The sequence below is a fragment of the Grampus griseus genome, assembly GCF_964374135.1.
Source record: "Grampus griseus genome assembly, chromosome: 1".
NCBI classification, from domain to species: domain Eukaryota; kingdom Metazoa; phylum Chordata; class Mammalia; order Artiodactyla; family Delphinidae; genus Grampus; species Grampus griseus.
In genome coordinates, this window is record NC_139017.1 from 127969418 (window position 1) to 127984491 (window position 15074).

Below are 15074 nucleotides of genomic sequence, written 5' to 3' on the forward strand. Positions count from 1 at the left end.
GTGACCAGGGGACCTCTGAAGTTGCGGCTGCTGTCTGAAGTAGGGGCAGACCTGTTGGGGACAAAGCCCTTACTTGTAGGATCTGTGCTAACTCTAGGTAGTTGGTGCTAGAACCGAATTGCAATATACTAGCTGGTGTTAGACCAGTTGGAGCTGAAACAGAATAAGTATATTTAATCTAAACATTTGTAATCTAAAGCTTAGTGTTGAATATAGGCATTCATTTCCTCATAATGATAAAACATACATTTTGTGTATGCACAGTTGTGCATTTCAAAAGGTAAATAAACTCTTCTCAATGAATACTAAATAGATACTTAATGTATGCCAATATTATAAAAATTTCCATAATACTTAGAAAATGATGTTTTTCTCATTTTCTAAAAAGTGGAACAATTTCACAATGAAAAAGAAAGAGCAGAGAGGAAACAGACCTTAACACTTTCCAACAAAGTAATTCTGCCAACAATATTACGTAGAAAAGTATCATATCCTTTGTTAACATAGGCTGTAACAGTGTAGTATATTCAATATTACCTTATTAAGCCATGTGTTACCTGGTTTACAAATTCATGTCAACCAGTAACTAAACTGAAGGTTTAATATTTAATACTTATTAATAGTTAAAAAAAAAAAAATCAGGAAACCCGTAAGCAGTTTGTCCCTATCAAAAACAGTCAAAACATATTTTCACCTCAGATCATTAATTAAAATGAATTATATTTTATATATTCACTGATAAATTCTAGAAAAAATAAATATTCTTGGACTAATTTGAGTGTGTTTTTCATGTAAAACAGCACAATTAACTTCATGCCAACATTCTACGTTTAATCAGCACACATGAAGTTTACCTGGTTTAACAGTTCGCCCGCAGAGCTGGGGTTGTAGAAGAACTTGTAACATGGCAGGGTTGTTTAAACTTTTCATAATTTGCACTGGATTTGGCTCTGGAAGTAAGCCCTTTTGATTACTGTGCATCTTTGATGAATACAGAAATAGAAAACATTAGAACAAGGATAAGCACAAAGATGAAACCGTAAAGGCTTTTTTCCAGAAATTCTCATTCACCTGATAAGATCTATTTTATGATAACCACAACTTACTTTATATTATATACTTGTTGCATACATTCTACCACAATTCCTAATTGTAAGATATTCTACCATACAACATACACTGAAATCCTCATAGAATGTTTCAGTTAAGTAGGAATTGGCTTTAAGAGGACTAATGATTTAGTCAGATAAATCTCTTCATACAAGTAGAAAGGTATCAGGGGAATCTGAATTTATTAACAGGGAGGTAACCTGCTGACACAGGATGAATATTTTGATACTGCAGAAGAACCTTACTACAATGTTGATCTCAAGTTTAATAAGGTGGGATGCCTTACAAAGCAACATTTTTCTTATAATAACAGTCTTTAATTCATTAACTTAATCCTCTAATATGAGACAAAGATGAACTGGCCTTACATACATGTCATTGGGTAGCTTCCTAAATATACGAAGTTGTTCTCAGATTTTAAAAGCCAGCCTGATAGATGAGAATATTAATATAATGATGTAAAAGCAGAAGAAGAATGATGTAATATAATGATGTAAAATATAATGATGAAAACTATGAACTTCCAACCAGGAGAAAATGGAGAACCGACAAGGACAACTGGATTCCCTCTCTCATCCCAAGCTGTGACATTAAGAGGGAGAGGGTGATGGATTGAGAACCTGACACTAAACCCGTGAGAAATCCCTGGACAGACACAAGGTAGTGCCTCCAGAGTGTGAGAGAGGCTGGATCCACAGACAGGATAGCTTGGGGAAGGGCCTTTTAGGAAGGTCCTTGGGGAAGGGCCTTCCTCCACATCACCCCCTAGGGATCATGGCTAGGAAAAAGCAGGAAAAGGGCAGCATCAGTCCAGTGACCGCCTAGGAGCAGTGAATTAACAGCAGGGTGTTGTGCAAACTCAGAGACAGTGGGGACCATGTAACACTAGGTAGAGGCACCAAAAACTTCCTTCCCACATCCTCCAACCTTCTCTACTTCCTTCCTCCCACTGGGCAGGGTGGAAGAGTTATAATTAAGGAAGGCAGAACCTGGAAAAGAGCAGGGTTGGGAGAAGAGATTAAGAGGCTCTAAGGGGCAGGGTTGCCTGGCTGGGGTGGGAAAGGGCTGTCTGTGGTCAAGGCCAGACGGTCAAGGCAGAGGTTCTCAGCCCTAGGTTCCTGCCCGCCTTCCCTAAACCCTAGCTGAGACCAGCCTTCAGCACTCCTCCTCCATCTCCAGCCCCTCAACCTCTAAACACTCACATACAAAGAAGCCAACCGCCACACCCCCTACCAAAGGAGATATGTATCCACAGAACAAAATAACTAGGCATGGGGAGAATGTAGCCACAAAAACTAAAGGCAACAAACTGAAGCACCTATAAGAGACAAAGCAGAATTAAAGGATAGGAAATAATAAGAATGTTAACTAAACATAACAGACATCCTAAAAAAAAGATAATATATTTTTATTGGTAACATGAAACAAGGACAAGCAGTTATAAAGAACAACCAATTAGAAGTATGAAAAACACAACTGTTAGAGAAAAATAATGGCAGCCATCACTTACTATATATACTTGGCATTGTTCTAAGCATGTTACATGGATTAGATCACTTAATGCCCCAAAACAACTCTATAGGGTTCGTGTTATTACCCCCATTCTATAGGTGAGGAAACTGGAGAAACTCATAAAGCATTATTCTTAACCTCTACTCTGTGCTTCAACAGATAAGTTAAACAGTAGAATATATGAGACTGAAAAACAAAATAAGTGACCTGAAAGGTCAGGTCAAATAAACTTCCCAGAATACATGAGCAGAGGATAAAGAGGGAAATACAAACAAAGTAAAACATGGTAATGAAAAATGCAAACAAGAGAGAAAACCAAGGCAATGAGGGGACTAGAAGTCTTAACATCTATATAATAGGAGTCCCTGAAGGATTAGGGGAAAAAAGGGAATCTTTGAAGAAGTAATGGCTGAGAATTTCCCAGTATTAAAGAAAAATTAAAGACCACAAAATGAAAGGGTTCCAAATATGATAGAGAAAAACACACACCTGGTTACATTTTTTTGGTGTGAAATTTAAGAACATCAAACACCCCCCCCATACTAAAAACTTCCAGTGAGGAAGAACATATCTCAGAAAAAAAAAAAAAAAGCAGATTAATATCATCTTCACTCTCAAAGCATCAACCCTGGATTTAAGAAGGCAGCAAATTAATATTTTCAAAGTGCTGCAGGAAAAAAACTTTGAATCTAGATTTTTATATTCAGCTAAGCTATTAAATATGGAAAAGAAATAAAAAATATTCCCAGCCATACACAGTCTAAAAAGTTTTTACTACATGAAACCCTTTCTGAAAATGAGAAATGAGAATAAATGCATGATGATATTACATGATACACGGAAATTAGGGTTTATAATATCACAGTTAATTTTAATCTTGTATACAAAAGCCAGGACCATAAAAACAAAAACATTAAGGTTGGGAACTCCCTGGTGGTCCAGTGGTTAGTACTTGGTGCTTTCACTGCCGTGGCCTGGGTTCAATCCCTGGTTGGAGAACTAAGATCCTGCAAGCCGTGCAGTGCGCCCCCCCCCCACCAAAAAAAAAATTAAGGCAATCCTAAAGTAAAAATGTACTTTATGTACTCCCAATATGGTGGTAGGTGGGGTAGAAGGAAGAAGCAGGATGGAGTTTAGAATGAACTAAGTGGGAAGAAAGAGATACTGATCAACCTAGGGGTGTTAGTAAGTTAGGAACAATCACCAGTAGGATAAAATAGAACATTTCACTCTCGAAGCAGAAGAAGAAAATTCTAATTTATCCAATAGTAGATGGGAAATGAAAACAAAGGAAAAAGTATAGTTAAAAAAAACATGACAAGTGTTGGTAAACAGTATAGAGGTTCCTCATAAAATTAAAAATAGAACTACCATATGACCCAGCAAGTCAACTTCTGGGTATTTCTCCAAAGAAAACAAAAAACACTAACTCAAAAAGATATATGGACCCCATGTTCATTGCAACATTATTTATAATAGCTAAGATATGAAAACAACCTAAGTTTCCAAAAATGGATGAACAGATAAAGAAAATGTGGTGTGTATATATATACAGACAATGGAATATTATTCAGCCATAAAAAAGAATGAAATTTTGCCATTTGTAGTCACATGGATGGACCTTGAGGGTATTATGCTAAGTGAAATAAGTCAGGCAGAGAAAGACGGATACTGTATGATCTCACTTATGTGTGGAATCTAAAAACAAAACCAAAACCAAAACCATAGATACAGAGAACAGACTGATGTTTCCCAGAGGGAGGGGGTGGAGGGTGAGTGAAATGGTAACGGGGGTCAAAAAGTACAAACTTCCAGTTATAAGAGAAACAAGTCATGAGAATGTAATGTAGTGCACAGTGACTATGACTACAGTTCATAATACTCTACTTCATATTTGAAGGTTGCCAAGAGAGTAGATCTTAAAAGTTCTCATCACAAGAAAAAAAAATTCTGTGATTCTGTGTGGTGACAGATGTTAACTAGACTTACTGTGGTGATCATTTCACAATATATACAAATACTGAATCATTAGTTGTACACTTGAAATCTAACATAATGCTGTATATCAATTTTATCTCAAAAGAAATCTATATCAGAAGAATAGCTTTTAAAAATTCCTAGGTGGGTATAAACTGGAAGAAAAAACTAATAATTAAGCTAAAAGGAAATCATAACAAAAATTTGAAACATTCATAATATAAAATTTATGACACATAGGTATAGCATTAGTTATAGAAGTAAGCTTACTTTAACTATGTTCATCAGAAAACAATCTAGGTTGAAAACAGAGGAGCTAACCACGGATAACAGTAAAGATGGGTGGGGGTGGGGGGTGGGAAGAGTAAATCCAAAGAAGAAAGAAGCAAGGTTATAAAGATAGGGCAAGAATAAGCAAAAGATAGAAAAAAGAGAAATAATGAACAAAACAAAAGCTGTTTCTTTAAAAGGCAAAATAAATAGTTTGCAAGACTGATCAAGGGAAAAAAAGGAAATGCAAATAAATAAAACATACGATAAAAAGAGGAGACTAGACATGACAAATTTTAAATAAAATTTTATAAATAGCTATGTGCCAATAAATTTAAAAACTCAGACAAAGTGGATAAATTTGTAGAATATAATCAAATGCCACATATAGCACACAGAGAAAAATAAAACTAATAAACCTAATAACCACAGAAGAAACTTAAGTGGTAATCAATGATTTCCTTCTGGAAGAGGCTCAAGGAGTAAGTCTACACGGTTTCATAGATTGAGATCTCTCAAACTTTCAAAGAATGGATGACCCCGATTTTATACAAATTGATCCATGAAATGGAAAGAAAAGGAGAAGGGGGAGAAAAATATGTAAATCATTTAATGAGGTCAATGTTCTCTTGATTCCAAAATTAAGTAAAAATGGTACCCAAAAATTTAAGCATTTTCACTTATGAGCACATTTGCACATATACCAAATAAAACATTATCCAATAAAATCAAACAATGCATAGGAAAAAAATCATTATCAATTAGGATTTACAACATAAGGATAGTGTAATATTAGAAAAACCTATCAATTGGATTCAGCACATTAATGAACTTAGGGAGAAATCACATAAAATTATCGCAATAGTTGCAGAAATACTCTGATAAACATCAATACCTACTTATGATTTTTTTTAAATCAGAAAACTTGATAAAGGATATGTACCAAGAACCTACAGAAAAAAAAACTCAATGCAGCACATTACTTTTAAGACTGAGAAAAATTTAAGATTCCTCACTGTTACTAGTACCTAATCACGAAGGGCCCTGTATGCCATGGTAAGGAACTGAACTTATGCACGCATTAAAGAATATTAAGCAAGAGAATGACATAATCTGGTTTGAGGACGAGAAAGATCACTCTTGTGGCACCGTGGAAGATGGGTTAGAATGGGGAAGATGAACGACATGGCAACCACATAGCAGGTTATTCGAACCATCAAGGTGAGAAAAACGAGATCCTGAGTAAAGTGACAAAGATGCTGACAAGTCTCAAGGATTTAATAGTTACCAGGAGGTGGAACTGAAAGGATTTGCTAATATTCTCGACATCTTGGTCTAGGGAGTAGGTGAAGAAGACCAATCATGATTAACTGAGTTTTTAATTCAGACAGTTCTAGTTTGAATGAACTGATGCCATACACAGATATTACAGAACACAGAAAAGCAGGTCCCAGAGAAAAATAGTTTTCTTTTGGAGATGTTGAAATTGAACTATTTATATAACATAAAAAGGGGCTGTTTAAATATCATTTGGAAGTACAGATTTAGTGCTTAGAGCAATTGGGTCCAAAAATATATGCTTGGAAAAATCATCACTGATAGGCAATAACTAAAACCACTGGAGTGCTGAAGAGGAAGAAAGTGAGGAGGCCAAATACAGAAGCCTACTGATAGCAGCCCTTCGGGAAAGAGAAGAAAGGGGTGGGACGGTTAGACAGGTAGGAAACAAACGGTAGGCAGAATTCAAGGTAGTAGGCGGTTGGTCTTATTTTTTTTTTAATATTTATTTTATTTATTTTCCTTATTTTTTATTTTTCTTAGCTGCGTTGGGTCTTAGTTGCGGCACACGGGATCTTCGTTGAGGCATGCAGGATCTTTCACTACTTTTCTAGTTGTGGCACGCGGGCTCCAGGGCGCGTGGGCTCTGTAGTTTGTGGCACGCGGGCTCACTCGTTGAGGCGCGCGAGCTCAGTAGTTGTGGCGCGTGGGCTTAGTTGCCCCACGGCATATGGGATCTTAGTTCCCAGACCAGGGATCGAAACCACGGCCCCTGCATTGGAAGGTGGATTCTTTACCACTGGACCACCAGGGAAGTCCCAGGAGGTTGGTTTTAAATGTTCCAAAGAAACCAGGCAAAGAAAGACTGAAAAGTACCTTTTCGACTGAATATTAAGAAATTCCTGTTAATCTTAAAGAGAACAGATTCACCTGAATAGTGGCGGCAGAAACGAGATTGCATTGGACTGAGAGGGAAATGAGAAAAGAAGAAAAGGTGACGACGAGTGGGACCTAATTGTTCAAGAAGCTCCAGCTGTGAGGGAAAAGTATTACAAAGGCTCGTATTTAGAGAGGATTTTTAAAGGAAACGATTTGAGCGTATTTATAAGCAGATGGGATAGAGCTAGTGAACAAGTGAAAGTAAGGAGAAAGGTGAGGATGAAGATCCTTGAGGATGGGGGACACGGGCATGAGCCCCTGCTTTGGCAGGAGGAGGCACAGCCCTCTCTCCGAGAGAACAGGGATCTTTGTTTTGTTCACTGATGAATCCTAAACATCTCTAACATACCTAGCATGCAGTGGGTACCCAAAAAGTATTTATGGAATGAATGCTATTTAAGAGAAAAAATGGGGGCACTTTTTCTGGGGGAGTGTGAGAAAAGTTGAATGAATGAGTCCAGCACATGGCCTTTATACTTCTATACAGTAGGAGCCACGATCATCAGATAGAAAGAAGGACAGAGACAGGAAAAGAGTGAGGATTTGAGAGAGTCACTGTAGAAAATGGAAAAGAGTGGCTGATGAGAGATAGCTAGTTTTGCTGGGGGATCAGCTATAAACAAATGCCAGACATTTATAAGGCCACCACGCCACCTAGTTGTTTCTTTTTCTCCAAGAGGACAGGGTGTGCCACCTGCAAAAGTGGGTGACTAGATGTATTCAGAATTGGAAACTCAGCAACCGTGCCACGTGCACAAAAATGAGGCTCCACCTCCCACGACTTCTACTACGGATACTTATGAACAGTGAAAAAGGGGACACCTTGCACGCAAAACTTACAGAACAGGAACTCAAACATGTACTGAATAATGAAATTTCCTCAAAATTTTTTCTTGAGATGAATACACGTTATGAAACAGTTTCTTCTTTTGTATTGACTGCTGGCTTGATCTGGCAGAGGTACCATTTAGCCAGTCAAAAAAAAAAGAAGGGTATCTTTACATAATAAAAATATAATGAAGGTCCAATCAATGACTGACTAGTTTGGATAGATTAAAATACTACTTGAATTTTTTTATATCCTAAAAAAAGAACAAACTTACCACGCGTTGAGCTGCTATCAATGCCGCTAATGTACTTCGCCCTGGGGCTCCCGGGGCACAGAAGGAAACTTGAACTTTGCTTCCCTTGATGGTCATACCATCAGCTGCTTGTTGAACTTCTTCAGCGTGCTCTGCAGTGCTATATTCAACCACCGCAAAGCCACCAACATAACTACCTTCATCCTGTGCAAGCTGATGTGATACATTTATTAAAAAGGGAATTCTAATACTTATCTAGAAATACTTATTTACAAGTATATCATCTAAAAATTCAAGGACAGATGTCTCAGAGCATGATACTGGTGAAAATAATGTATTCTTTCCTTCTGAAAATAAAAGTTTACTAGTTGGGTAGATGCAGTCCTTCTAGAAGATGGGAAAAGTAAGATTCTGTCCGGTTTCTTTTTACTTCTTTGAATCTCTGATTTATTTTAAAAGTCAATGTTCAAATGATAATAGTCCCTATATATTAAGCTATATATATAACTGATAATTTATAGAAAAATATGGGACACAATAATTAAAACTTTCTTTAAAATAAATTCACCAGATATGCAGACGATGAAACATGCTGAACAATTACTGGATCATATATCTATGTAAAATAACATTTGCATTATCAAGAGAAGAAAGGTAGAAGGAACCACATTCAAAGGTTATTTCAATATTTTAGGCAGATCCCAGGAATTTGGTCAAGTATACCAAAGCAAACCTTATTTAGGAAAACTGTGCCCCAGGTTTGTTTAAAATACCATATTCAGGACACAACCTTTTTCTGAATGTGCCCTAAATAAACTCCTGCAATGCAGAACTCAATTTATTTCCAGTCACCCACCTGTAAGAGTGTAAAAGAAGATACTAAAGTCCTGGATCTGTAAAGACTGGTACAAAGAGCAAAAGTAAGAACAAAATAAGACACTAAAAAGTTTCTAGAGCAAAAGTAAGAACAAAATAAGACACTAAAAATTTCTAAGTGTTGAACATGTCTGAATCATCTTAAACACACTGATGCTATAAAGTGATAAATGTGATAAAATTCAGCTTCGTATGTCTTTGAGAAGACACATCTACAATACTTCTATTTGAATTTGGCATCCCATAAATTGATACTACAATTAAATCATTTTCCAGTCCTTTTTAGTTTCTTTTCTTATTTTTGAAGCTTTTTGTGTAGTAGACCGAATTTCTATTTTTTCTTCACATTCTTCCTTCCTTTTAAAACTGCCCTCAAATATTTTTTTCCTCCATAAAACTTCTTCCATTCGCATGGGAGAAAGGAAAACTATCTACCTCTTCCAAACATTTCTCCTACAACCTCATTCCTTTTAACCAAACCAAACCTTAAAATCAGATTTGTAATCTGATCCCTTCTGACCACGAGGTAAGAAGACTGTGTCTTCCATATAGTCTATGTCAACCTACCAAGCGAGAGAGCCTGAGTTTAACAGATCTACTGATAAAGGCATTGTAAAGTGGCTTTATTAACCTTTTGAAAACTTCTAAAATATTTTTATTATTCCTGGTTCATTATAACCTTCATGCCAAATAAATGACACTATCATTTTAAGTCTTTCAAAAGACAAAGTCATTTTAATTCCATAGCGTCAGCAGTTTTAAAGAATATTTACATTCAGAATGAGAGCCATTTAAATATGTAATGGCCTGACTTGTGATCTAGTGAATTTTCCATTATTTTGAAATATTTTAACAGAAGCCAAATGATCACTCACAATTATTGTAACGTTTTTTGGTTTTTTTTTTTACCAGATGGAAAGCTAGACTAGATAACCTCTCAGTTGTATACAGTATATATTTTTGCCTATTTAGTAGAACATATTTAATTTTACTCAAAGTGCTTGAAAATTCTTACCAGTGTTGTCAGTTTTCAGGATCTTCTCTAAATGTCTCACTTACCATGACCCCATTAAGACAGAATAAGGCATTCTTTTTACACCTCATAACACTTTTCTATTTTCCACTGTATCAGTCTTCACACAGGATTTACAATTATCTGCTTACTTGTCAGTCTCTTCCACAAACTTGTGCGGTATTAAGAGAGTATCTTTCTATTCTCTACATTTCCGACATTTAGCAATATAGTGTCTGGCACTGAGAAGGTGATAAACAAAATGAGGATGGATAAAGGGATCAATGCATGAATGGTTCAAGAGTGGATGGAATGAGAAGGTGGATGTGTTAAGTGATGGGTTTGCTAAGACATAATTATGTAAAGACCATATAGTTTGGCCCATCAGCAAAAGGGATTGATTTAAAATTTACCATCATATGAATTGGGAGATTGGGATTGACATATATACACTAATATGTATAAAATGGATAACTAATAAGAACCTGCTATATAAAAAAATAAAATTCAAAAATAAATACAAAAATAAATAAAAATAAAATAAAATTTACCAAAATAATAAATAAATAAAATTTACCATAATATTAAAGTGTTCATTACAGACTCAATTAGAATTAGATTATCCATTGTGATATTTACATAGGTATAATAAATACGTGAGTGCATGCAGATACATATGCAGATATTTTTAAATATTGCAAATGATGACTTAAAAATACATACCTGGCAAAACACAGGTTTATGGATACTGGAAAAAAACTGCAACAGCTCCTCTGAATCCCTGTAGTCACTAGGGAGTTTATCTATACAAAGGCACTTAGAATGAATGAGCTCTGCGGCCAAGAGATTAACATCCATCCACTGTGCAAAGACAGCTGATGCTCCCAACTGTTTACCCAATAGCTCCAATCTAGCCTTTGCAGCAAAGTCCTTTTTCATGTATTCCACAAATCCATAGCCTTTGGAATGGCCAGTAACTTCACTGTAGACCAGAAAACATCTCTCGACATTTCCATAAGCACGAACAAGTTCTTCAAACTCTTCTAACGTAAAAGAAGTGGGCAAGTTGGTAATACATAGCAAAGCATCTGTTGGCTGGAGCTGAACTATTAAGTCTTTTCCTCGAAATGAATATTGATGAAACACCTGAATTGCATTCTGGGCTTGTTCTCCATTCAATAATGTAACAAAAGCTGGAAGAAGATAAAATGAATGAGAGTTTTCTGAGCCAGTGTTTACAAGCTTTTCTGACCATGACCCACAGTAAGGAAATACATTTTATACCTGTGCCTCAGCACATACATACATATATATATTTCCGAAACAAAAGTATCAGGAGATAACACTTCTATCATGTGCAATGCACTCTGATATTTTCTATTCTATTTCATTATTTTTAAATGCTGACACCCTCACTTAACTAATTGCATGACCAGTAACTCAAACAGTATACAAATTATATTAGGAGCTCCACTCTAAGATACCACAATATTCTGGGGGTGGGGTGGGGTGGGTAATCTTTTCAAACTACATACAGACTTGACATTTTTCCTCAGTTAACACGTGATGCAAAATTTTATGAACTTTTATTTCTTCTCAGAGAGTTCTAAAAGACCCTATTTGATAACAAGAACCTAAAAAACAAAGGCAGAGCAAAAAGACACCAAAATGCCCAGAGGAAGACAATTCTCCAATTCATGTATATGTTTCCTTAAAATAAAATTAATTACATTGAAACAACAAACACACACACACAATTTGGTATGCTTTTTGGATGAACAATATGGTATGAAAAGATCACAGGATTATTATGATATTGACAAGTAGCTTAACTTTGAATCTTTGGTAAAACAAACCCCCCCCACAAAATTAAAAAATCTGTCCTGTCTACCTAATGGAGCTGTTGCAGCATTAAGCAACAATACACATGACAATTTGTAAAATCTAAAACATGATACAATTATAAAGTTCTAAATCAATGAAATATCACACAGACATGCGTATCTGATAAGATTTTTGAGCAATATTATAAGAAAAATTTTAAACCCCAAATAAAAGAAACAACACAGGGCAAACCACAAACTACAAACACACTGCTCTCTCAACCTTCCTACCTCTCCCTCTTCTCTCCCGCTCTGCAACACACAGTGGAGTTGCTCCATATGAGCAACTAACTTACCCAAATTCAATGATAACAACATGGCAAATATGTACAAAGCAAGAGAGAAAGAAGAATTTAAACTGTGTGGACGATCCTTCCTGTCATTTCACTCAATCTGCTCTTCCCTCAGCTGGTCTTAGTGCCCACGCAGCTCTCAGACTGAGCATCTCACCACACTTTAACATTTAAAGAAACACATTTTTCGCTTAACATGATCTCCACATACAAGGAAACTACTTACAAAGGAATAGCTAACTCTTCCAACACTAAGGGGGAAAAATGGCTTTGCTGCACTTATTGAGAGAATATCTCTTGGTTTCCAATAACCCCTTTTAAAGAACTTGAGTTACTTTGATTTTACGCCTTTCTTCCCTTATGCTGACACAGAATACCATTTAATGATATTTTGCTAAAACCAGCAAACAAGCCAACAACAATTTGTAAATACTGGTTATGTTCCTATACCAGCTCATAAGCTCATCAGCTCATGTTTGATTTGAATTCTCTGGGTATTTGAAACTGTTAACCATTCCCTTCCTCAACTTCCTTGATAAAGTCCTTCCTGATTTTCTTCATAGCTGTCCAAGCGCTCCTTCTTCCATTTCCTTTGCAAGATTTTTCTCCACTCACACCTGTAAGGTGGTAATCCTTTCTTTTTTATTGGGGTATAGTTGTTTTACAATGTTGTGTTAGTTTCTACTGTACAGCGAAGTGGAGTTCCCTGTGCTACACAGCAGGTTCTTATTAGTTATCTATTTTATACATATTAGTGTATATATGTCAATCCCAATCTCCCAATTCATCCCACTTTACCCCTCCCACTTTACCCCCTTGGTGTCCATACGTTTGTTCTCTACATCTGTGTCTATTTCTGCCCAGCAAACCGGTTCATCTGTACCATTTTTCTAGATTCCACATATATGCGTTAATATACAATACTTGTTTTTCTCTTTCTGACTTACTTCACTCTGTATGACAGTCTCTAGGTCCATCCACGTCTCTACAAATGACCCAGTTTCGTTGCTTTTTATGGCTGAGTAACATTCCATTGTATACACGTATGTAAGGTGGTAATCCTTAAGGTTGCTTCTTGGCAGAGTCACACACAGTCACAGCCATATGACTGTACCCAGCAGCCCTGAGCCATCAACCTCTCTTCTCTATGCCCTCTTCCCCTGGGCACTCATGTCCATGCCCATTTATTCAGTCTCATGTACCAGGTACTGTGTTGGGCACTGGAAGGGAGTTGGTGAACAAAACAAATAAGATCCCTTTCAACAAGGACCTCACAATCCAATAGAGGATGATAGAGATTTGACAGAGAGTTACAAGTGTAATGTTATCAAAGAGCAAGTATGAGGGCTACGGAAGCAATTAAACGGCTAGTCTGGGGGCTCGCAGAAAGCCTCCTATACCCTGTTAACTCTTAAATCTGTTTCTAGTCCTCAGTTCCACATATACCCACGTACTGATTCACACACGACCAAACGTAACTCACAATCTTCATCCTCTCCCTGCCATTCCCCTAAAATCCCAACATTGTTCAGCTTCCTTTATTCTCTATTTCAGTTGCTAGCATCACAAATCAGAAACCTGGGAGTTACCCTAGACCCTATCTCCTTTAACGCCCACGAAAAAGGAATCCTCAAATTCTACCCTCCAAATAGATCCATCCTCTTTTCTTCATTCTTCTAGCTTTTCTTCTTTTTCCACAATGACAATAAAGCGATCTCTCAAAAACAAAAGTTTAATTGTGCCTGTTTACTGCCTAAAATGCAATCATTTGGTATCACCAATGAAGCCAAGCCTCAGCGCAGTTATCATGTCCTACCAGGCCACCTTTTTTTTTTTTTTTAAACCATGATCAAGTTTGGTTTATTTCAGGAATGCAAAATTAGTTTTATTTTAAAATAGCAATCAAGGGTATATGGGGACATGTGCGCACACACAGCCGATTCACCCTGTCACACAGCAGAAACCAACACAACAGTGCAAAGCAACCACACTCCAACGATGTAAAAATAAATAAATGAATAAATAAAATAGCAATCAATATAAGTTGCCACATTACCAGCACAGAAAAGAAAAATCACAGAGTATCTTAGTAGATGCAAGAAAAGATATGTGATAAAATTCAAAGTCCATGCAGGATAAAAATTCTTGGCAATCAGTGGAAAAGTAGGAAACATCCTTTATCTGTTAAAGAATGTCTATAAGGAACCTACATCAACATTAACGGTGAAAGCCAAAACCATTTACTCTGAGATAGGGAGTAAGGTAAGGGTTCTTGTCTCACTAGTTTTATTAACATGGAATGAAGGTCTCTGCCAGTGTAGTAGGACAAATGCAAGAAGTAAAAGACACAAGGGTTAAGAGGAGAGAAATAAAGCCTGTGTGAAAGACACGCTTGAGTGTGTAAAAAATTCAAATGAACCCAACAAAGAATTAGAATATGTAAGTTTACCCAGGTTGCCTACCAGGCCCTTTTGATCTGACGCCAGCCTCAGTAACTGCCACACGTCCCTTCCCCACCACATTTCTTCATCCTCTAATGACACTGAGTTGTTTGTAGCTCCCTAGACTGCAACTTGTTTCAAGCATCTATATGTTACACATGTAATTCCCCTGCCTACGAGATCTCTCCCAATATCTTCAGCCACTCAAACCTTTTAGTTGGCTTTCAAATCCAGCCCAGAGGTTAATGCATCAGGATCTCCAGGAAGCATTCCCTGATGTTCTCTTCCAGTTAGAGCTAACCCTTGTCTTATTATACCTCTGTATTTTGAACACTGAATGGATTATTGCACACATCACACTTTATTATAATCTATTTGTTTAGATGCCTGCTATCCTATCA

General features: G+C 36.7%; 1 protein-coding gene across 3 annotated transcripts in view; it reads right to left on the reverse strand.

The window, feature by feature from the left end:
• The window catches only part of RAVER2 (ribonucleoprotein, PTB binding 2), a gene marked incomplete at both ends in the record, with an annotated part of 101589 nt that overhangs the window by 54514 nt on the left and 32001 nt on the right, over positions 1-15074 (reverse strand). For all 3 annotated transcript variants that reach the window (XM_082657527.1, XM_082657526.1, XM_082657525.1), the window contains 3 exons: positions 855-981; positions 8190-8381; positions 10780-11249. In XM_082657527.1, the coding sequence (XP_082513653.1) occupies positions 855-981; positions 8190-8381; positions 10780-11249 (789 nt within the window). The remainder of the gene's footprint in view (positions 1-854; positions 982-8189; positions 8382-10779; positions 11250-15074) is intronic.